This window comes from Abramis brama (assembly GCF_963993115.1).
Source record: "Abramis brama genome assembly, chromosome: 8".
NCBI classification, from domain to species: domain Eukaryota; kingdom Metazoa; phylum Chordata; class Actinopteri; order Cypriniformes; family Leuciscidae; genus Abramis; species Abramis brama.
Genome location: NC_139970.1, coordinates 1588574 through 1611298, shown reverse-complemented (window position 1 = coordinate 1611298; position 22725 = coordinate 1588574). Strand labels below are relative to the sequence as shown.

The window sequence follows — 22725 nt, the reverse complement described above, 5'->3', positions numbered from 1 at the left end:
ATCTTACTTAATCCGTTTGTGTTGGATTACATGAATGATTTGTGTTGCATTAACTGAAACTGAGCAGTGCTTGTTAGTTCCCAGCATGCTTTGCATATGGTTGAATTAAGAGAGAATAAATGTTAAAATTAAGTGTTATTTTATGTTTTTTTGAGAAAATGAGAAAAGGGGAAGACTTGATAGTGTGTAATTGTGTTTAATGTTCAATTACATTGGAATTATTAGAACCATTTAAATTACAGTGGGTTACCATTGTGGAGAAGTGTGGAGCATTTTGTTTGGCTGTGGACTGATTTGGTTACTTTTAATTGCTTTGATTGAAGGAGCATGTAAATCTTAGCATTTAAGATGCTAATATGTGCTACTGCTAGCAAATAGCTAGCTGTAGTCTGTCAAATTAATTATGTGTCACTAAAATAAATGAAATATTGATGGATGAATGAAAATAACAACCACATAAGTTGGATGCAAATTAAGTAAATTAGTTGGGCTGACAATATTAAATTAAGCTGTGTCCAACCATAGTAAATAAGTTGAATCAACCTTAATAAATTAAATTGACCCAACGTAAGTACATTAAATAGGAATAACATAATTGCATAATGCTGAAATAAAGCAAGTTAATCGTGTGGAAATCATTTCCATGATTTTTTTACGTTCATTCAAAGAGTTATTTTTTTGAGTGTATACACCTCAAATTAAGCTCAATGCTTTATCATCCCACAGTGCTACCAAATACTTTCTGTAGAACTTAGTGCTTCTGCCCTCAAATGTTAGTCTGAAGCCCTGCAGACTTAAAATAAAACTGCACATTGTAATTTCTGTACGTTAAATCTATTTATTATCAAAGCATTTGTCAGTAATACAGTTATGTGGGGGGAAAATATGAATAATTGCATTGCAAGGTCATTTAAGGTGTGCCCCTAAATTTTCTGCTTGCGCTCCTAAAATTTTAAGTCAGGGGCTACAGCGCTCCTAATAAAAAAAGTTAGTCTGGAGCCCTGAGTAAGCTAATTTATTTAACCTAAAAGAATGCACTGCATTGTTAACTTAATCAGTGACATCACTTACCAATATTGCTAAAATGTGATTTCATTATAGCGAGAGAGAGAAAAAATCCTCTACAACAAGGGGTGAGTTATTGTTTAATCATGATAATAATTCCATATGCATTTATTTCACAATATATTATCTTAAGGTTTATATATATTTATCTTTTCTGCATTTCATCTCTGTTCTAGCTTGGTTCCTTTTATTAAACCAATCCCATGTAATAGTGTTGGCTCTGTGACAAATAGCTTGTTATGTTCCTAGATCATCATGCTGATGGCCTGCTGCACCCCCTGTCCAAGAAAATCGCCACGGCTATGAACCATATGACTAGTAAGCAAAACCACCTCAAACATACAGTGCACTACTGTTCAAAGGTTTGGGGTCTGTAAGATTTATGCTTTTGAAATAAGTCTCACATTTTAAAATCATTAACCCCCAGGTTTTGTCAGTGAGATTGTCCTTGAGAAGCCTGTAGGCTAAATAATCAGCTAAATAGGCGACTAATACAGTATTATAATGGTCATAGATATAATTATAATTCATTTAACTATTATAATAACATGATATCCTGATCATTAGTATATTTTATTTTATTTCTTTAGGTCTGTTTTGATTTATGTTGGCCAATGAGACTGACACCATACTGTCCAACTCAAAGGTATTTATGTATTTGTATGGTTTTTTTTTATTGATCAATACTGAAATTCTTTGTACTTTTAAATGCTGAATGTGGTTCAGGGGATCGACAACTTTAGGCAGTTATTTTTCACAGATATCTTGGGCAGCTGTGGCTCATACTCTTAGCCTTTAAAAATGTTTGAATTGATATCCCCAATGCAATATCAGGGGGTAAATATATCATTAGAGTTAAAGTTATGGCTTTGCTCTTGTTACCAGATGAGATATCAGGGTGGCCGCGGGTCCTTAAAAAGTCTTAAAAAGTCTTAAATTCCGTTTTCCTAAAATAAGGCCTTAAAATGTCTTAATTTGTCTTAAATCTGAATCCAAGGGTCTTAAATTTTCATCTTAATTTTACAAAGAATTTTTCCATCATTAAAATGTTTTTTTTACACTTTGAAAAGAAAACGTTTTTCGTTTTGAGGAGAATCTCCTGCGCAGGTTCTAAATCTGTTATGTTGCTAGGCACGCGCTTGCTTGACAACGCCTCAGTGTTGCCAGATTTAGCGGGTTTCCGCCAAATTGGGCTTTTCATGATTTGGGCGGGTTTAACGTCGTGTTTGAGCTGGAAACTGTCAGTCAGATCTGGCAACCCTGACCCCAGTGGTGGATTTTACTGGATTATCTGGATTTAGTCGGCGTAGTCTCGAGACAAGGCAAGCAAATATGGGTAAATGTAAATTTAGCGACAAATGGCTCGAAAATCCCAGTTTCTCGTGGTGGCTGAAAGCGGTGCCCAAAGATGACAGCGAGGCTTACTGTGCGGTTTGCTGTAAACGGTTTAAGTTGGGTACAATGGGGATCAAAGCGCTGGAGTCTCACATGCAGAGCGGGAAACACGTAGCTTTTGCTACAACCCGCCAACATCAGCCTCAAATAAATGACTTTTGTACCGCCACTGCTAACGGAAAAGAGGGTGCGAGGACACAGCCAGCTCAACAAGCACAGGCATCGTCAGACATCCGAACAACATTTGGCTCTACTCCGACACTGAGGGCAGAAGTAATTTGGGTGCTGAGGACTGTGACGAGCCATCAATCGTACAGGTCAAATGACGGAATCGATGACATTTTTAAGGCAATGTTTCCTGACTCCGTGCTTGCTCAGTCTTTCTCTTGTGGGAAAGATAAAAGCCGATACGTGGCAGCATTCGGTCTGGCCCGGTATTTTAAAAAAGAACTTATAGCTGAAGTCAAGTCCAGTGGGCCATTTGTCGTCATGTTTGACGAGAGCTTAAACCATACCACGAAGAATAAGCAACTCGACCTACACGTACGGTTCTGGAAAATCAACCATGTTCAGTCGAGATTCTACGGCTCACAATTTTTGGGACATGCGACTGCTCAGGACCTACTACATCATTTCAAAGTAAGTGCTTTATTGTCTGTTAACTATTCGGATAGAAAATATGTATTGGCCAAACCCGGCTAGTTATGAATAATATTAGGCCTACGATTCCGGTTGTAGCTTCCTTAACCCTCTGATGCATGAGTTATTAAACACCACGTTTTTTCACATACAACATTTAACATCTACAGATGTTGAGTGATGCTTTTCTTAATCTTAAACTTATTCGACTTTTTATTTAGTTTAAAAAAAAATCTTTTATATAAAGCTATTCATAAAATAATATGGTGTCATATTTATATGATATAGATATTCTATAAAAACACAGCTGTATAATTGTCTCGTCCTGTTAATCGCTGAGGCAAACATGATAATTACAATGTGTGTGTATGTGTATGTATATGTGTGTGTTTGTGTATATATATATATATATATATATATATATATATATATATATATATATATATAAATATAAAATACACACACACAAACACACAGTTTTATAATATATTTATTTACTCTCCAGTGAGTGGCAAAATATTTGATGAGTCACTGATTTCCATTGAAGTGAGAACTTTGCAAAGATACTAGGGATGCTCATTTCGATTAATTTTCCCGACCGACAACCGCCGCTCGTTAATCGATTATTAACCGTTAACTGATAAGATTATAATATTGAATTGACAGCCGATCTCACCAATCATAATCCGCCATTTTGTCCGACAAAGCAGTCAGGAGAGATAACGTTAGCTAGCAGATTAACATGGGAGGATTTGAACTTGAAAAACGGAATGTACTGACCCCTTTCCGCGGTTTAAAACAACATTCCTTCTTATGTTCATTCATAACTTATTTGATGCTATAGAAGGAAGAGATGATCGGTTCACGAGCAGCTTTAACGGATGCTCTACTACAGCGATCTGTCAGACACATTTAAGAGAGCCACAAAATGGTATGTAGCCTATTGTATCGTTTAAATTTATTTTAAAAAATGACCAAATTTGAAAGGTGAGACTTTGTTTAATATGTTTAATATCAGAAGTAACCGAAAAGTAACCTGGTCTGTCCTGAGTCTGTCAGCGTGTTGTCAGTCTCCTCTCTGCTCCGCGACGTATTTTTCACTGCGTGAGAACATGGTGTAGCCTACGTGAGAGCAGCGTAGCTTGTCGGACATAACGACAGTAACTAAGGGGGGCGGGTCTTTGCGAAGGGTCAATTGCATTAAATACAAATAAAATGGACGCGTTGCCTATCTGTGACCCTTTAAAAAAAGTTTTTATCAAAGGGTTTATTTTAACGTGCAAAGTGCAAACAGCAGCATACAGAACAGATCAACAACAGAACCTGGATTCAGTTTAAATTTTCACGCACCTGCAGCATTTCTGACAGTGAGAGAAAAACAGAATAAAATAATACAAATAAAAAACAAAATAGGCCTACACTAAATATATTTTTTAAACTTAAATAATTAACAAATTAAGATGACAAAAAGAAAACACTGAATCCGTTTGAACAAAGCTTTCGAAAAAAACGGCATTTTTTTCCCCCGTTTTTTTATTTAAAAAAAGCAACATCAACGTGATGTGGGGTCAGTCTGGAGCGCAGCCTGTTGACAGTTAGACCCGCGGCAGAAAACACCCTCTCCGATGGGATGGATGTCCCATCGGACGAGAATACACAGGTAACGTCTCGAGACGTGTGTGGTTGCGCGTGTCGACCATAGACTGTAAAAAAGGTGTCGACGCACTCCGTGAGTTAATAAATATATAAGCTATAAAGTATTTTATTTTTAAACCATGCAGCAAACTAAAAAAAAAAGAAGATAAAAAAAAACGTTTTAAACCGTTTAACTGATAGTATTAATCGGTCAAAATTTTTACATTCGGTTAACGGTTAAACGGTCAATATGAGCATCCCTAAAAGATACCATCCACATCCATATTACCAGGCTACCACATCCATGCATATATTAGAAAACCTTTAAATTGGTCACTACTGTAGTGCACACTATGCATCAAAGGGTTAAATGAAACCATGAAAGGTATATAAGCATTTTAGAAAAGCAATTGGCAATTGTAAGTCATTTAATTCAGTAGGTTCCATTGGTTCAATTGGTTGGTTTGTTTTGTTGTGGATTTTCTTTTTTCTTTTTCTTTTTTAATATATACTTATCCTGTCCAACATCATAGCAGCAGAACAGTGGTCGGACTGCTGTGTTGTGCTAAGCAGATTTGTTCGGTCAGGAGGACCATTTATGATGATAGGGCTCCTCCTGATAGTTATTATATTAAACTTTATTTTGAGATGAAGGCATCTTGTTTTGTTTTGGTTTTTTTCAAAAAGCTCATCGACCAGCTATCACATGTATGTCATAACCTATTTAGAATAGGGTTGTGTTTACCTCCTGGCATCTTGGTATAGGCTATCCCACGCTAATTAAAGGTGGCTGTAGGCTTGTCACACAAGTTGCCTAGTGGTGTAAATGCTTCTTCACATCTAGATTTTTTTTGTGACCTAGACTGTCATGTCCCTAATGCCTTTTTTCTATTTTCCAGGAGTGTGTGCAGGACCTTGACCTGAGAAACATGATTTCAGTCTCCATGGATGGCCCAAATGTGAATTGGAAGCTTTTTGAACATCTCCAGCAGGAGCATGCAGAGGCATTTGGTGGTTCACAACTGATTGTAGTGGGTAGCTGTGGGCTGCATACACTTCACAATGCATTTAAAGGTGGATTCAGTGTCTGGCAGCTAGATAAGGTGCTTCAAGCACTGCATACAGTATTCCACAACACCCCTGCCCGAAGAGAAGACTTCACCACGTTAACAAAGTCATCTGTCTTTCCATTGCCATTCTGTGGACATCGCTGGATTGAAAATCTACCAGTGGTGAACAGAGCCATTGAAATATGGCCACATATAGAAATGTATGTGGATGCAGTTACCCAGAAAAAGCTTCCAAATCCTAGAACATCATCCTTTGACTGTCTTGCTGTGGCGAGGAACGACCCTCTTATCATGGCCAAGTTCCATTTCTTTATGGCACTTTCCAGGACCTTCACCCCGTTTCTGACAAATTACCAAACAGATGAGCCTGTGCTGCCATTCATCAGTCAAGATTTGACTGTGCTCATCAAGGTAATGAATAGCAGCCGTAGATTACATTGTATATTGTTTCTATTTGAATTCACCTTCAGTGGGTCTAAATGTGTCTAGATGTATTTTTTGTGTCATTAGAGAGTAGTTAAGAACCAGAGACAAATTGTATTCTCACACATGCTTGGCAATAAAACCTGATTCTGATTGCATTGTATGTCTTCTCAGAGCCTGCTGAAGAGGTTCATCAAATCAGAGGTCCTCCATCACATCACTCCACTACAGCTAGTCAAACTGGACACAAGTGACATGGCAGCAAGGGTCCAGCTAAAGAATGTGGACATTGGCTTGGGGGCAGAAGCAGTCCTTAAGGTAAATAATAAGACCATACTGTGTGAGTGTACTTTAAGGGATCAATGTATGTGTTAAGATTAAAGAAGTTTGTGTAGTGTGATATTTTGGGCGGCAACTATCCAGTATTTTTGGAATAGACTTGTTGATTTCTTTGATTGATCAGTCACATAAACTCTTGATATTACACACAAAAATATTTTTTGTTATGCAACCTGAAAGGCCTGTTACAATGATCAAGCAATTGGCTATTATTCTTGAGAAGATCAAAACTTTTGACTTACTGGCTTCTAAACTGCCCATTTAGTGCATGTGTCACCTGACGTTATAACAAATACATAATCATACACATACATAATCAAAGAAATCATCTGAGAATAAAGAAATAATGCATGTGCAAGATGGGGGAGAGAGAGAGGCATGGAGGCAGAATGTGTATCTGACTGTAATGAAGAGATGGCCTGGGTAGTGTAGTCTAATCAGGAAATGTCTTTGTTCCGACTCCCCCTGTTAGGAAATCCAGAGTAGTCCCAACAGCAGCATAAATGAGCGCAGGCAGTTGGAATTTAGACAGGACTGCATGGACTGCATGACTAAAATAATCCAAAAACTGCAGATTAAGAGCCCACTGAAGTACTCAGTCGTGAGGCAAATGGCATCCTTGGACCCGAGAAACATGTTTTCTGACCCTGACGTGTCCAAGGAAAGAATGAAACGCCTAGTCCAGAAGTTTCTGCAAGACAGGCAGCTGTCAGGAGGAGTCTCTGCCGGTACTAAACTTAACCAGGCTAAAGTTAGATTAAAATCTGTACTGTATGTGACTAGACATTAGGTTCATTCAGTCACCCATTGCAATAGGGATGCCTTTTTCTGATTATGTATTTTCTTCTTGACCTTGAATATTGTTATAATCATGTTTGTGTGTGTATGTGTTTGTCCTTTTTTTATCAGGTGATGTGATTCTCCAGCAGTTTGAAACATTTTTGACCATGGAGGCAAAATCTGAATCCTTTTCTTCTTTCCAACCAATGCAAACCAGGCTTGAAGTTTTCCTGCACGGACACCTGTGCAAATCCTATCCTGAGCTCTGGACTTTATGTAGGAAACTACTCCTACTCTCCCATGGCCAAGCAACAGTGGAAAGGGGCTTCTCTGTAAATAAGGAGGTAGAGACTGACAACATGCAGGAGGATGCAGTGGTGGCTCAGAGAATCATATGTGATTATGTCTCTGTCTGTGGAGGGGTTCTTAAAGTTCCCCTGACAAAAGAGCTCCTGGGAGCTGCTGCCTCCGCCAGGTCTCAGTACCGTCTGCACCTTGAAAATGAAAAGAAAAAACAGGAGAGCAAGGCTCAGAAACAAAAAAGAAAGGCTGCTGAGGACCACCTCGAGGAACTAAAAAAGAAGAGGGTGATCCTTAATGAAGTGGCTACCAGCCTTGAAAAAGATGCTGACAAACTCGCTGAGCAAGCAGAAGGGAAATCGGGGACCCTCATGGCCCAGCTGATCACGAAATCAAATATTCTTAGAAAGCGTTTCAAAGAAAAAGTGTCAGAACTGAAAGGGGTTGAGAGCGAGTTGGAGCATAAAACAGCAGAACTTAGAAAAATGGTATAATGGGTGTCTGAGAGTGAGTGAGTATTGTATTGTGTGTGAGTGAGAAAGTAAGTGTATTGTGTTGTACTGTGCAGTGAGTAAGAATATAGTATATTGTGTGTGTGTGTTTGTGAGAGAAAGTATTTGTGTGTGTGTGTGTGTGTACGTGTGAGTGAGAGTATTGTCAAGTGCTTCAAGCAGCATAAGTGACCTTACATTTCAAGTGTTTGTGCATTCACATTGTTACTGTTACATTGGATTCAAAGTGTGTGAGTGCCTTGACAGTCATGAAATAGAAATTAATTTCTTCTTCTGGAATAGTGTTTTCTGTTGAATATATTCTCAAGAACAATCAGTTAAATAAAATAATAATTTAAAATATCCTCATGGTTTTGTGCTTGACTTTTGCGTGACTTTGAATTTAGTCTTAAATTTTGTTTGGAAATGGTATTAAAAAGTCTTAAAGTCTTAAATTTAACTTGGTCAAACCTGTAGACACCCTGGATATAATCCCTATTGTTTGGCCCTGTATTCTTCAGGACAAGACCTTGATGCCATCCACAGTCAGTAGATGAAGAAGGTGAGTTTAGCCGAATTCAGTTCTCTTTCCCTTTCTTTTGAGCTTAAACGGACACGTGCACACAAAATGAAGGCAAAATGCCCATCTTGGCGAGTTTCCTCTTGTCTTGTGTTTTAAACAGAAAGAAAACGGATGCGTGTCATTTATATTAGGTCTGCGCATTCGTCTTAAAGGGACAGCCTAAATTCAAATGTGCTCTCGCGCGTTGGCTGGCGCTGAGCCAGAGACAGGCGCGCTCAGAGCTGTCATATAGCACAACTTTTCAGTGTTTTCAACCACATAATGTTTATTTTAGGTTTCAGACATATACGTACTAAAAAAACAATACATTTAGAGTTTGTAAAATACACACTGATGTTAAAGGAAGAGGCAATAATAATCCTTTCCATTATAATTAGACACGTTTTATTCATATCAGATAAACATTGTGTAAGTAACTTTAAAGTTTACTCTATTCTTCTCCCAGTTCTTTTATGTATTTAGGGAGAAGTGGATGAATTCACGTGTTGTAAATCCAACAGATCCGATTCTCTGAACTGCGTCTGCGGCACAAACTAAGATGGTGGCGCCCATCGCGCATACAGCTCAACTAACGCGATCGTTATAAAGGTGTTTAAACAACAAAACACTTCCACTTGCATATATTTGACAATCGGAATATCAGATATTTCATGCCATATCTAACAAATTTGTGAATATTTTGAATACAAAAGGAAAAATGACATAAAAGCAGATCATCATTCATTCAGCTCTGTTGTTGCTGCGGTGTGTCACGTGACAAGCAATGACGCGTCACCATGGAAACCATAAAGTGACACATTGGGGTCAGTCAGAATATTTTAAACTTACGTGTGAAAGGGTTAAAGTTTTTCAACGTTGTAAAAATAATACACGAATAAATAAAACGAAACATAATACATTAAAATTATAATGGAAGTTAAACTTAAACCACGATCGTACAGCAGAGTAGTCACGTGGTGCGCCATTCTCTCCAGGATGCTCTGCAGGGAAAATAAACATTTAATCATGAATGCTCATTATGTATTTGTTGCCTACTTATCATTTTGATACTAGGGGGCTATTAAAGCTAATATAGACACTTGCAGCATGTTTTGCCTTCATTATAAGGCTTATATAAGGCTTTTAATTTTTTGCGGCTCCAGACAGATGTTTTTTTTTTTTTTTTTGGTCCAGTATGGCTCTTTCAACATTATGGGTTGCCGACCCCTGACCTAGCCCATAATCACTCATTTGTGATTTGCACCCCTCCCATAAAAAATGAAAATGCAATATTATTCTGCTTTAATCGCCCCTATCTTCAGTTGAGATGTTCAGAACTGCACCATATTTCATGTGTATGATTAACTTGACATCCTCTGGGGGTATGCTAAGTTTCGTAGAATTTCATCCATGGGGGGGTATAAAATAAATTCATTTATGTGCACATTTAGTGACTGTACACTCATCGGCCTGTAGATGGTGCTGTTGAGCGAAGGGTTGCTGGTTTAGGATGATACTGTCACTAAGGTTGCCAACTGTCCCGAATTAGGCGGGACGTCCCGTATTTTGGGCCTAATTTATTTGTCCCGTGCGTGACCTCCCGTGTCCCGTTTTTTGACAAGCTGATAAACCACTGACTGATACAACAGCAACAGCAGCAGTGCTGACCACGACACTTGAGAATGATCACCGACACCTGTCATCATCCAATCACAGCTTTTTTTAATCACTGTTTTGAGACAAATCATTGTTTGATTTGCGAACATCCTCTGCCGTCTGGTCGCTTCCGCTTCAAGCTGGACTCGTCTCGCACTAACGGTAATTTCCTTTCACTGTCCACGTTTTGATTTCGGCTAATCAATTTTGGCGAATGCAAACAACGTGATTATTGTTCATGAGTCTAACATCCAGCCACGCAAGAAAACATGTAATCTACCTGAGGGAATAATATGCTCAAAAAACATTTCTGATTATTATTAATGTTTTAAAGCTTTTAGAAAGTACATAGAAAGCTTTTGTAACATTATATTAACTGTCACTTTTGATTAATGTAATGCATCCTTGCTGAATAAAAGTAGGCAATTACTTTCTTTATTTTTTTCCCCAAAAAATAATCTTACTAACCCCAAACTTTTGAACTGTAAGCCTAGTGTATAATGTTAAAAAAGCTTTATATTTTAGATAAATGCTGTTGTTATTGTTATTTTTTCATATTATTTAAACCCAATATTTATTCTTCCAAATTTCAGGATCAAAGGCAAATTGCAAAGGTCAACCCCAGTGTGCCAGTACTTCACATTTACTTGAAGAAATGATGGACACAAAGACTGACTTCAGACTGTCTCGAGATGCCATATCTATGTTGGTCAGACTACTTGGCATTAAAAAGAGGCATGGCTGGAATCCTGTAATTGAGGTACTTGTGTTTCTCTGTTGGCTTGGGCATGGGGCTTCTTATAGTGTTGTGTGTTGTGTCTTGTGTGTTCTCCATTCCAAAGACCAGTGTCTTTCGGGTCGTCCATTCAATTGCCTTGAGAGTTGTAGCTCTACGAACCAAGTCTATTCAATTTCCTAAACCTCAGGACTCAGACAAAGTTGGAGAAGGATTTGCCAGACTGGCCCATAGCCATTTCTTCAAAAAGTGTGTGGGTGCCATTGATGGGTGCCATGTTAGAATAAAAAAGCCTGTTGGGCCAGACGCACAGGGTTACTTCAATCGAAAGCTCTTTTATTCTGTTCATTTACAGGCCATATGTGACAGCAATGGATTTTTTTCTGGACACTTTTGCTGGGTATCCAGGATCAGTCCATGACACACGAGTACTGAAAAACAGCCCAGTATACACACAAGCTCTCTATCCACCTGCAGGATATTTTATTCTAGATAATGGTGGTTATCCTTGCATTGAACATCCCATATGCATTATTACACCATTTAAAGAACCTCTGAGGGACGCCATTGAGGGACGTTTTAATGCCCATGTTTCAAAAGCCAGGTGTGCAATTGAGAGAGCATTCCGGATGATGAAGACAAGGTGGCGTAGTTTCTTCTTTAAAGCCCTTGAATGATCCTGGACCTGAGGCAGCAGAAAATGATGTGGGCCCACCTCCTCAAATAGGTCCTGGAGACCTGTGAGGAACACACTCGCTCGCCAGACGTCGGCACCCAGGGCCCAGCTGCATGACCACAACTACATGTATTTCTTTCATAACATTTATGAATTTTTTGTTTATTTAAGGAAATCATTTGCTACACATGTAAATAGTTTAATGTTTAAAGCTGTAGTGGTAATTATACATTTAGACTCATTTGTTTGTGTTCTTTTTATTGAAAACTTTGCAGTGTAAATAGTGAAATGAATTCAAAATATTGCTAATTCAAGAAAACGTGTGCAAAGTATGTAAACTCACAAATTAAATGTTCCATATTAAACTGAAATAATTCACTTAATTACTTTTTTCTCGTCAGTAAGAACTGCGATTACTGTAACTAGCCAAGTATTAAAACATAATTGGGAGAAAAAACATATTAAATCTCTTTTTATGACAGTTTGGCAACACATCAATTACTAAAAACTAAATATTATGCAAATGCTGAAAAACGGCAAAAACTTGTTCCTTTTCCAGTATTGCATTGCTAGCGCTTAGAGCTGTCAGCCAGCCTCTCCAGTATGTCTAAGAGGCGGTCAGTCTGACAGTGCAGATTCTGAAACCTCTCTGCGTCTCTGTCTGCCTCCCTCTGCATAAAATTAAGCAAATGGTCTTTCCTTCGTCTTTTGGGTGTGGGTGTTTTGGGGCTGTTGCCAGAGGAAGCAAACGGAGAGCAGGGGCTGATGATGATGATGATGATGATGATGTTGATGATGATGGTAAATGGTGGTGGTGGATCTGGCATGTAAGAGGATGGCACCGGCTTGTTAGTTGAATTTGTTGGGGTTGTGTACGCCAGCAACTCAGCACTTAAATGTCAGCAGTGTAGATTACAGAACACTTGCTAGATGCTACCTTATATTTTTTCTTTAAATTTTCCCATTTTCTTGAAGCCTGGGCACCTGTCACCTTTCCATCCAACATCATTTCTTTAGCAACTGTCCTAGTCAAAAACATAAACACAGCTGATAATAATAATAATAACAATAATAACATGAATGTCCAGTATTCTGTTATTTCCAAAACAATTACTTGTTTTATGTGTGAAAGTGAATAATAATGTACTTCAAAATAACAGAAGAGCCTGCAAAAGTGGCTAATGAAATGTAAGATTTCTGATAGGAATCCTCACTCCCACGCCAGTTTGGCAGCATTTCTCCGTCCAGTAAACAGCATCTCAGTGTCTTGATCTGACCCTAGACAATAACACACTTGGCTGTAATACATTTGCAGTGGGTGTTTGGTTAAACATTCTTACAATTTCTGTGTAGTTATGTTAAATTATGTAAACTACTTTTCTGCAAGCTGGTTTATTATTAACATTGTAGTTTTCTTTATTAATATGCTTTATGCAAATGAAGCCTGTGGGTCTTACACAACCATAAAATGTAATATTACAATTAACAATTCTTTACAAATCTAAACAATAAGCAGTTAATGTAGTTACATGCAGTGTTGTGGGTAACGCGTTACAAAGTAACGCGTTAGAGTACTCTAATTACCTTTTTCGTGAAATGTGTAACTTAACGCGTTAGTTTCGTGCGTTAAGTAATCAGTAACTTCGTTATTTTTTTAAAAAAGTAATCCGTTATTTTAAGGAAAGGAAAATCCCGACTGCAGCCTGCTTTTTGTCAGACAGTAGGCCTTGGTCTACTGTGCCATCTGCGGATGTATCAGCGTAGCCGAAGCGCTGTGATCGTAAAGTCAATGGCTGTGATACGTCTGTGCCCTGCGCCTGACCCTGTGTGTGTGTGTGTGTGTGTGTGGGTTTTTTTTTTTTCAAACTCCCGGCAAGATGGCAGAGAGGACAGCGTTTGGATTATGGAAGTACGCACATTATTTTCAATTTGTCAACGAAAAGGAAAAGAACATAACGGTAAAATGCACACTCTGCGTTGGTGAAAAGCTTCTGTCGAATTTTATTCGGTTTGTAATCATTTTTGTTTGACAGGCAGCTGTTAATTTCTGTTAGATCGTTGACTGGTTGTTCATTTCTAAATGGATTTAAATCTGCAAGCCTGTTTACCTCAGGTTGTGTTTACAAGTAAGCACACTTGATGCACTTTGATAACTGCATTAGAGTTAAAGAAAAAATCAGGAGTTATCTTGTATGGTGCTCATATACAGTAGCCTAGGCTACCCGGGCTGGGTAGGTGCGAATTTTGATTAATATGTTCTGTGATAATAAATAAATAAAACGCCATGTGGAATAGCCTATTGCTGACTGTCTTTCCTGTTACTGTTATCCTGCAGTGTTAATTTAGTCGGATGACTGACGTTATTCATTGTCAGGAGTCACGACTTCTAGGTGCATTTAAAGGGGCCGGGGGCTGTGTCTGTCATGTGTGAGCCGCTGCAAACGGCTTTTTATTTTTGGTAACGCATGAGTACTCTAACGCGTTACTTTTATGAATAGATAACGCTGTAACGTAACTGATTACTTTTAATTGATGGTAACGTTGTAACCTAATTAACTACTTTCCAAAGTAACTATACCCAACACTGGTTACATGTGTGGTTTCATCTCAATATAACTATTCTAAACTGCTGACCTACAGTAAGTTCACTTACAGGTGTAAAGTACTTTTCCCTCCATCATCTGTGCGGTGTCAGGTGTGGATAAATGAAGTGCGAGCGCTGCGAGTGTGAGCTGCTGAAATGACGTCACAATCGCACTGCATTGTGGGACATATGGGTGCCTGAAGTGTACATATGAAGTAGACTCGCTCCCTCGGTCAAAATCGAGGGAACGAGGATCTGTCCGTATAAACTTCCCTCATTCACTTCACGAAGTGGAACGCACTTCAAAATGGCGGCAGGGATTCCCCCGAGAGGAAGTGCTTAAGGAAGTTCGCAAGTGCGTGTCTAAAAGTGGACTGGAACGCAGCCGAGATACAGACCCTCGCATCTCCCTAATATAAGGCCGTTGCTGCGTCTCAATTCACCTGCTTATACTACGCCCTAAAAGTACTCTTTTTGTGAAGAAAAAGTGCATACTTTTGAGTGTGTAGCAGAAGAGTAGACTAGCTTTGGGATAAACTATCACGTCATACGATTGCGTCTTTAACGGTTGCTCTCTGTCGTTTAGTTACACGCATCCTGTCACGCAAACTGACCTGTCAATCATCTTGTCAAAGATAAAATCCTCCACATTTCATTTCCTACCGTATCAGAAAGAATTGAAACAGATCTTTATAAAAGTCCACATTGTTATTACAGAAGAAATATAACAAGAATGACATTAAATCAATATTTTTTTAATCAGGTTAAACTTTGATTAGTCATCCAAACCTTTTTCTAAACCTTTCACCGTAGGTCGCGCATATCCGCCATGTTTTGTAGTTTTTAACACTTTTTACTAGTGTTTGTAGTTCCTCCTCCAAAGCGCAATGGATTGTTGGTAATATTGGCCTATGGAGATTGCACGGATCCACACTTCGCAAATCCACCGGAAATAGTAGACCATCCAGGGACTTTTGGCACACTCTTCAACACACTGTGCTTTGGGACACACTTATTTTAATCTCACACACTGTTTAGGATGGATAGTATGGACATTGAGACGCAGGGCATCTCTGCCATCTGGGAATCAACACTTCACCACACTGGAGGCTGCATTTTCAGGACTGCAATTCTAGGACCGTTTATTTTGTGACAGCGCCACCTACAGAATCGGAGAACTGCATTTCCAGGACCCTAGTTTTTTGACCCTTCACTGACTCCTAAGAGAGAGAAAGGCGAAGAGAGAAAGAGAGAGAAGTGAATGAAATAAGGAACATTTAGTTGAACATGTTCAAATTTAAAATTTCATATTTAAAACATGTTTTCCCACATCAGGCATCAAATCCCTATTATTATTGGTCATTATTTTAAGATATGGCACTATTAGTCTTCAACCCTTTTATGGACAATTTGGGAGCTCTCTCTGAATATAATTATAAAATGTATTTGTAATGAAATCAACATTTTCCTATTAATCAGATGTCTTTCACAATTGCAAATATAGAAGTTATATAAAATCTCAGACTTTTGCTATACTAAAGCCTGAAATGAGTACTTTCTGTGACAACAACCTCATCAGTTTTGATCAAAGATGTGGCTTAACTTCAGAAATTGAACTAAAATCAGTATTCTTATGATTGCTCTGAACATTTCAGACTGAGTTCAACAAACTTTTTTTTTTTAATCCTCAATAAACAGTGTGTGACGATGTGTGTGTAGTGCAAAAGAATATGGACAGATTTTTCAAAAGAAAAGCTCCAGGACCATCAGCTTCATCTTCATGTAACAGTCCAGAGCGGGCAGCTGAGAGCAGCAGCAAGAAGAAGAGAAGACACATCAACAATTACTTGTCATAAGGCTTCATCTTTATCAGAGATTCATCATGTCCTCTTCCTCCGTGTCTGGTATGTGGGACAAATTATCAATGACTACATTTACAAGCTGTCAATATTCGGGTTATGGTCGGGTTAAGGTCACTATTTGGGTTTCTGAAACATTCGGAATAACCCGTTTACATGCGTGAGCAGAGAGAGTTACTCCTGTATACATGGAATTTGTAATCAATCGGCAATATCCCGGTGTAAACGGCGACGCACGGTTAGCGTCTGGACGTACGGACAACCTTAAGACGCAATATGCGTCATTTCCGATTCTTCTTCCTGTATCCAAAGACAACAACAACAGCAGCAGTACGCGGATAATGAATAGTTCGGGGCAGATAGCGATCGCCTTTGTTTGCGCTTTCCTCCTCGCTCCAAAGGTGTGGTGCTGTGCTGCGTCTCGCCATGTTTACCTCTACTTCTTGTTTACTTCCGGTATACTGCACGCGGGTTTTTGTATGCGCCGTCTCTACTCAAAAGACCAAGATTCCTTGCGAATAGAACATGCGCAGAACACAAATCAATGTTCCTTTTGATGGGGATATGCCGATACGCGTTTACATGACCAAATATTCGGGTTAGAAAAGGGGTACCCCAGGGATCATATTCGGGTTTTTAAAAACCGGGATATGAGCATATTCGGGTTTTTGCCGGTGTTTACATGGCCATGCGCAACCGGGTTATTGCTAATATTCCGGTTTTGAACGGGTTATTGGCTGCATGTAAACGTAGTCAATGAAGCAATGGTTCCTAGTAATATTAATAGTAATACTAGTAGAATAGCAAATTGAAAGGCATCTGACTTTCACCCATCACTAGTAAGCAAGGATGCAGAATATTTTATTCAATTAAAAAGGCAACATGAAAAACAAGAGGAAGTTATGATGAAGAGTGCAAAAGTGTCAGAAAAGCATTGAAGGCTAGCTTCACACAATCGCTGAGACTGTAATCTTAATCTTGTAATCTGAAGAAACTGACATTAGTGGGCATGCTCAGCTCTTGGCAAATGTTCAATTCATAGATGTCGACAGCATCAGAGAAACCTTTTTATTTTGTAAATCAATGCCTGACAAAACAACAGGAGAATAAATATATCATGTGACAACAGGGTATCTTGAAAAGGAGGGGTTGAATTGGAAGGACTGTCTCAGTATATGTATTGATGGGGCCGCTGCTATGACGGGGAGTTCGAAGGGCTTCATTACCAGAGCCAGAGAGCAAAACCCACATGTAAAAACCACTCACTGCGGAGTTATGGAAACTGTGGGCTTGGCCCCTGAGGGGGCCCAGCTCATAGAATCAGGTGTCTTGACTGAGGTCATGGAGACCATACTCCAGTCCAGAGCTCCTTCCATGAGAAGACTGCAGGCATTGAAGTGGAGACTTCTTGAAGTGGACTTCTTCTAATGAAGTGGAGTGCCCTGTTGGTTCAGTTCTCGATTTTTTACAAGAGCGTTTCTCTGCTGGATTTTCTCCCTACACCTTAAAGGTGTATGTGGCGGCTATATGCTTACCACACACTCCTTTGGGTGGCGCATCTTTGGGTAGAGATCCTCTTATTACTCATTTTCTATGTGGCACTCTGAGGCAGAGGCCTGCACTGTGCACTAGGGCACCGGCTTGGGATTTGGCCATTGTACTGGAAGAGGCTTCTTTGGCTGAACCTCTCAGTAAGAAAGGAGAGAGAAAAGACCGCTTTCTGGACTCCCCGCTTTCCCCTGCTAGCCTTTTCAGTGACGCAGTCAATTCTGTTATCAAAAGGTTTCAGGACAAAAAAAATAAATTGTTCCAGAAATTCCTGCCACTCCGCACTCATGGCTGTTGACTAGCTCCTCACATCAGGCGCAGCAGAAACAGTGTCGCCCCCACAGAAAGACTGGGACGCGGCGCGGAGCTCTCAGGTGAAGTCCTCTAAGAACAAGACGGATCTGAGGACCATTATTGTCTTGAAGAGGGCTTTGTCTAAAAAGAAGTCCTGACACCACCAGTATCAGGCTTCAAAGGGTTCACCCCTCCTCTGGGCCCTCAGGGGGCCGTTCTACCAACCCCACCTTTATGCCGGGGCATAGAAGGCCCCAGCGAGCGTTTTCCCGAGGGGCACTATTACCCTCCAAGGAGGCCTTTAGAGCAATCAAACCAGTTGTTCCCTGCCGGTGCGCAGCTTCAGGTCACTGTGTCTGCTTTGCATCCGCATACTGAATTATATCGACGATTCATTAATTCTAGCTCAATCGGAGCATCAGGTGGTTAGACATCGAGATGACTTTCTCGCTCACATGAGAAAGTTAGGGTTGAGGTTGAATCTCAAGAAAAGTGTGCCAGCTCCACTACAGAGGACCACTTTTCTGGTCGTGGTATGAGATTCAACGACGATGCAGGCATGCCTGTCACCTTCTTGTATCGCTTAGATTCTCTCAGCCATAAAAGAAGTAAAGCTAGGCCAGTCGCTCACTTTAAAGTAGTTTCAAAGACTGTTAGGTCTGATGGCAGCAGCGCCCAACATTATACCTTGTGGCCTGTTGTATATGAGTGTGTTTGCGTGTGTGTGAAAGTCTGGCCCACACCTCTTTCAAGATCAACACATGGCGCTTTGTCACAGGCTTTGGGAGTGGAATGATTTCAAGGACATAATCAAACAGGTACAGATGATTTCATCCCGAGCCGGCCAGAAGAATTGGTTTGTCCCATCATACATTTCATGCATACATTTCACTTGGACATTTGTTTAATCTGTGCTAAGGATGATGCCTTGATACAGCTCTTGATCATATCTGATGCACTACTGCCCAAGCAGCTCTGGACCAGAGATGGGCATAAATACATGGAAATGTATTTAAAATACAAATACAAAATACTGTGTGGAAAAATGTATTTAAATACAAATACAGTATTTTGTATTTTGAAAATACACAAAATACATGTGAAATTGGCCATCCAGTGCAGGTACAGATCACAGTGAATGAAGAAACTACACAGGCCTACTGACTTATCATTCCTAACCACATCTCTGCCCTCTCTTTCTTTCTTTCTGGCAATTACAAATAAACTTATGCAAAATAACAGCCATTTATATACTTATTTCTGGTTACAATGTATTCTATTACTTGTGGTGAACACTATTAAAAAATTCATAGTGTATGTAAAACTGTGGGAACCTTTTCTGCTATCTAGCAAATAATATGGATGGGCGATATGACCAACATCTCAATTTTACTTCACAGTAACAATATCATGGTTTCGCAATTCTCAATATCAGTTTTGATTCCACAGCATAAACTGAATTTCAATTTTTTTTTTTTCATGTAGTCCAATGCTTTTTAAGTAATTTTATGTTTATTTTATGTAGTTTATTTGTTTCTGTAAATTTATTAAAATTAGAAAGCGTATCTAAAATTTAGATTCATTTGACACTATTTACCCCTTTTTTATTATTATTTTTTATGTACAATAAAACTAAAAGCTGAAGATGTTTGTGGAGTATCATTAATCAGTGCTTCTTTTTCCACTCCAACGTTCCAATAATTCCTGCCCACTAAAAGCTGCACGGATAAATTTGCTTACCCCACAAATAGGCCCATCTATGTAAACGATTTAGAAAAAGTTCCATCAATTGACCCTTCGCTAAGCCACGCCCGAAAACCGCCACAGGCCAATCGTGGCTTAGCAACCGTAACTAGGCGCGGGAGGTCTGGCAAGCTTTTGAGCGAGGGAAACATGCCGAAGCGTTGTGCGTATGGATTGTGCAAATCTGATACCCGGTACCCTTAAAGTTTGGACGGGGTGGTGGATTTTGTTCCCTTCCCGAAACCTAAAACCCAAGGGGAGAAATGCCGGGCATCATCTTCATTTATATAGCGCTTTTAACAATGTAGATTGTTCCAAAGCAGCTTTATATTGATAATAGGAAATTAAAAGTAAAGTGTTTTGGCTTTATAGCAGCTCTAGAATAAAGTTATTGTCCAGCTCGTGGATCAAGCAGTGTGATTAAAGGCAAGACGGAGGCTCACTGACATAACTTAACGTTACTTAAAAATATATTTCAACATTTTGTTAATCGACGGCCAAACTAGTACCCCAATCCGATCGCGACTCTCCCGGTGTTAGTTCTAGTAAAAGTAAAAGGTAGTTAGTAAAAGGAGGGAACATCACATGGCTTGCCGGAGATCTCCAAGATAAAGGTTGGTATGCAAACTTAATCAGTTCATAACAGTATTCACTAATGTGACCCACGACGTGTGAGCAGTAACGTTAGCCTGGCGCACTACAAATATAAGCGGGAGAATGTTATCATTGCAAAGTGGTCAGGCTAATGTCTTGTGTTTATTCCACAATACGGTAACACTTTAGAATAATGGTCCGTAGTTAACAAGTAACTATGCAGGAAGTAATAGGTAGTACTGCATTAACACCGAACTTAATACTATTAACTAATATGGAAGCAATATTAACTAAGCAGTAAGTATTATCTAAATTAGTACAAAGGTAGTTCCTTGGTAGGTATTTGATTATTACTAAAGAAATGTATCCTCACTGAGAACTACTTGTGAACTAAGAAAGAATAACCAATTAATTACTAATCACAAAAGTAACATGTCTAAAAAGTGAACAATTGTGGGGGTTTTTTTTACTCTTAACATGGTCATAACATTTCAGAAGCTTGTGCCTCAAATGGGTTCTTAGTGGAAACCAGTTTATGAATATTATATTCCCCCAAATACATTAGCTACAGGTTGAGATTGTGACTACTACTCTTGCCAAAGGATGGACACATGTTCTCTGTTTATTTCAAACTTAAACATAGAATAATACTAATAATGATAATTTGTTTAAAATTTTAAATAATTAGGAAGTGATGCTGACACTCATGATTGGATTAGTTCACTATTATGAGCTCTTGAGTGTCAGTTCAATATGTCTCAGACTCCAAAGACCTACCTTTATGTTACAGTAGCCGCCAGAGGAGGACTTCTCTTTAGGATATGAATATAACCATTGATGTTCTCTTGTCAAAAACAATTTGCATCCTTAATGAAGAAATTGGCTGCATTTATGTTGCGATAATCGCAAAACCACATCTTCCAGATTACAATGTTTGTTAGAATATTACTAGTGCCTGTACAGTACAGTATGTGTTAAATATAAAATTAAATAACTTGTATTACTTGTGAAAAACATGCCAACTCCTCACTAATTACTCAAAATTAATGTTTTGACTCTATTGCATTCAATTGTCTTATCAATTAAATTTTCAGTCACATTTATTAATACAGTTTAAGGTTACTCATAAATAATAATATTTCGCTCTGTTCATGCCTTCTGCTGCAAATTCGTTTCGGATGATTAGCCTATATGGTGTTAAACAAGAAAACACTTTAAAACCTTAAAAATACCTTCTTTAATCGTTTAACCATTTTGTGTTTTATTTACTGTGAGACACAAAAGGTATTTTCTCCTATAGACCCATAATACACTAAAACAAAACATAAATTCACAAAATATATCAATTTTATTAGCTTGATATAATCCAAATCTTTAGAATCCATACGTTGTTTGCAAGAAACAGATCCAAATTCAGCACTTTATCCAGTGATCTTCATCTCCATTTCCGCTTCTCCCGAAACGTTACGACATGTTTTACGGCAGTGATATCAGACGCTTATTGGCTCTCGCATGCTTCGTCACAGATTACGACATGCCGTGTTTAAATTGGTGTACTATATTTGAATTGGAGAAGCGCGCGCGCCTTCACAGAGCGAACAGCGGACCGAAACCGGATTAACATTTTCATGGATTAATAATTTATATTCTGCTCTGTAACGTTACCTCATACAATACTGCCAGAGAGGACTGCGACACATCGTCATGTGAACAACTTTTGGTACCGGTTTTGATATTTTCTCAATAAATAAATGATTGTGATTATACCTGTCTGTTGTTTTTCTTTATAATTCTAGCCTACGTAACTTAGTTTACAGAAATTGTTAGGAGTAGGGGTAGGATTAGTTTTACTATGTTTTAATGCTATATTGTTAATAAAACTGCCATTTCCCTACACATATCTGTCCATTAAGTTTTATCCTTTTAATTTTGTCAATAAAGTGAGTATGTTTAGGTGTGGGAGTAGGGTTAAGAGATCTTACATTTATAATCTATAAAATGGTAAAAGGGAAATTATACAGATATCGTTATGATATGAAATATTAGTAAATAGTTTACATTTTTTAGCTGTAAAATCGTAATAATGTTACGTTTAAACGTTGCAGATACGTCCATATTAACGTTATGCGTTTCAGCATCGAAACGTACAAAAAAGTGTTTTCTATCTTTGAGAAAATTACGTATTAATACCTACGTATTACAATGAGACCAGGCTGCACTAGTAGTTAACAAGGGATAACAAGGTAACGCTTGAGTAATTAGTGAGGAGTTGGCATGTTTTTCACAAGTAATACAAGTTATTTAATTGTATATTTAACACATACTGTACAGGCACT

The 22725-nt window shown here is 38.7% G+C and overlaps 1 protein-coding gene across 1 annotated transcript; it reads left to right on the top strand.

Moving 5' to 3' along the window:
- The first annotated feature begins 1979 nt into the window (after positions 1–1979).
- On the top strand, positions 1980–8608 carry LOC311088147 (uncharacterized protein). The gene is made up of 5 exons (XM_084121837.1): positions 1980–3099; positions 5634–6215; positions 6402–6545; positions 7039–7294; positions 7476–8608. Exons 1-5 carry the CDS (start codon positions 2398–2400, stop codon positions 8138–8140), a joined length of 2349 nt encoding a protein of 782 aa, XP_083977963.1. The 5' UTR covers positions 1980–2397; the 3' UTR covers positions 8141–8608.
- The last annotated feature ends 14117 nt before the right edge of the window (positions 8609–22725 follow it).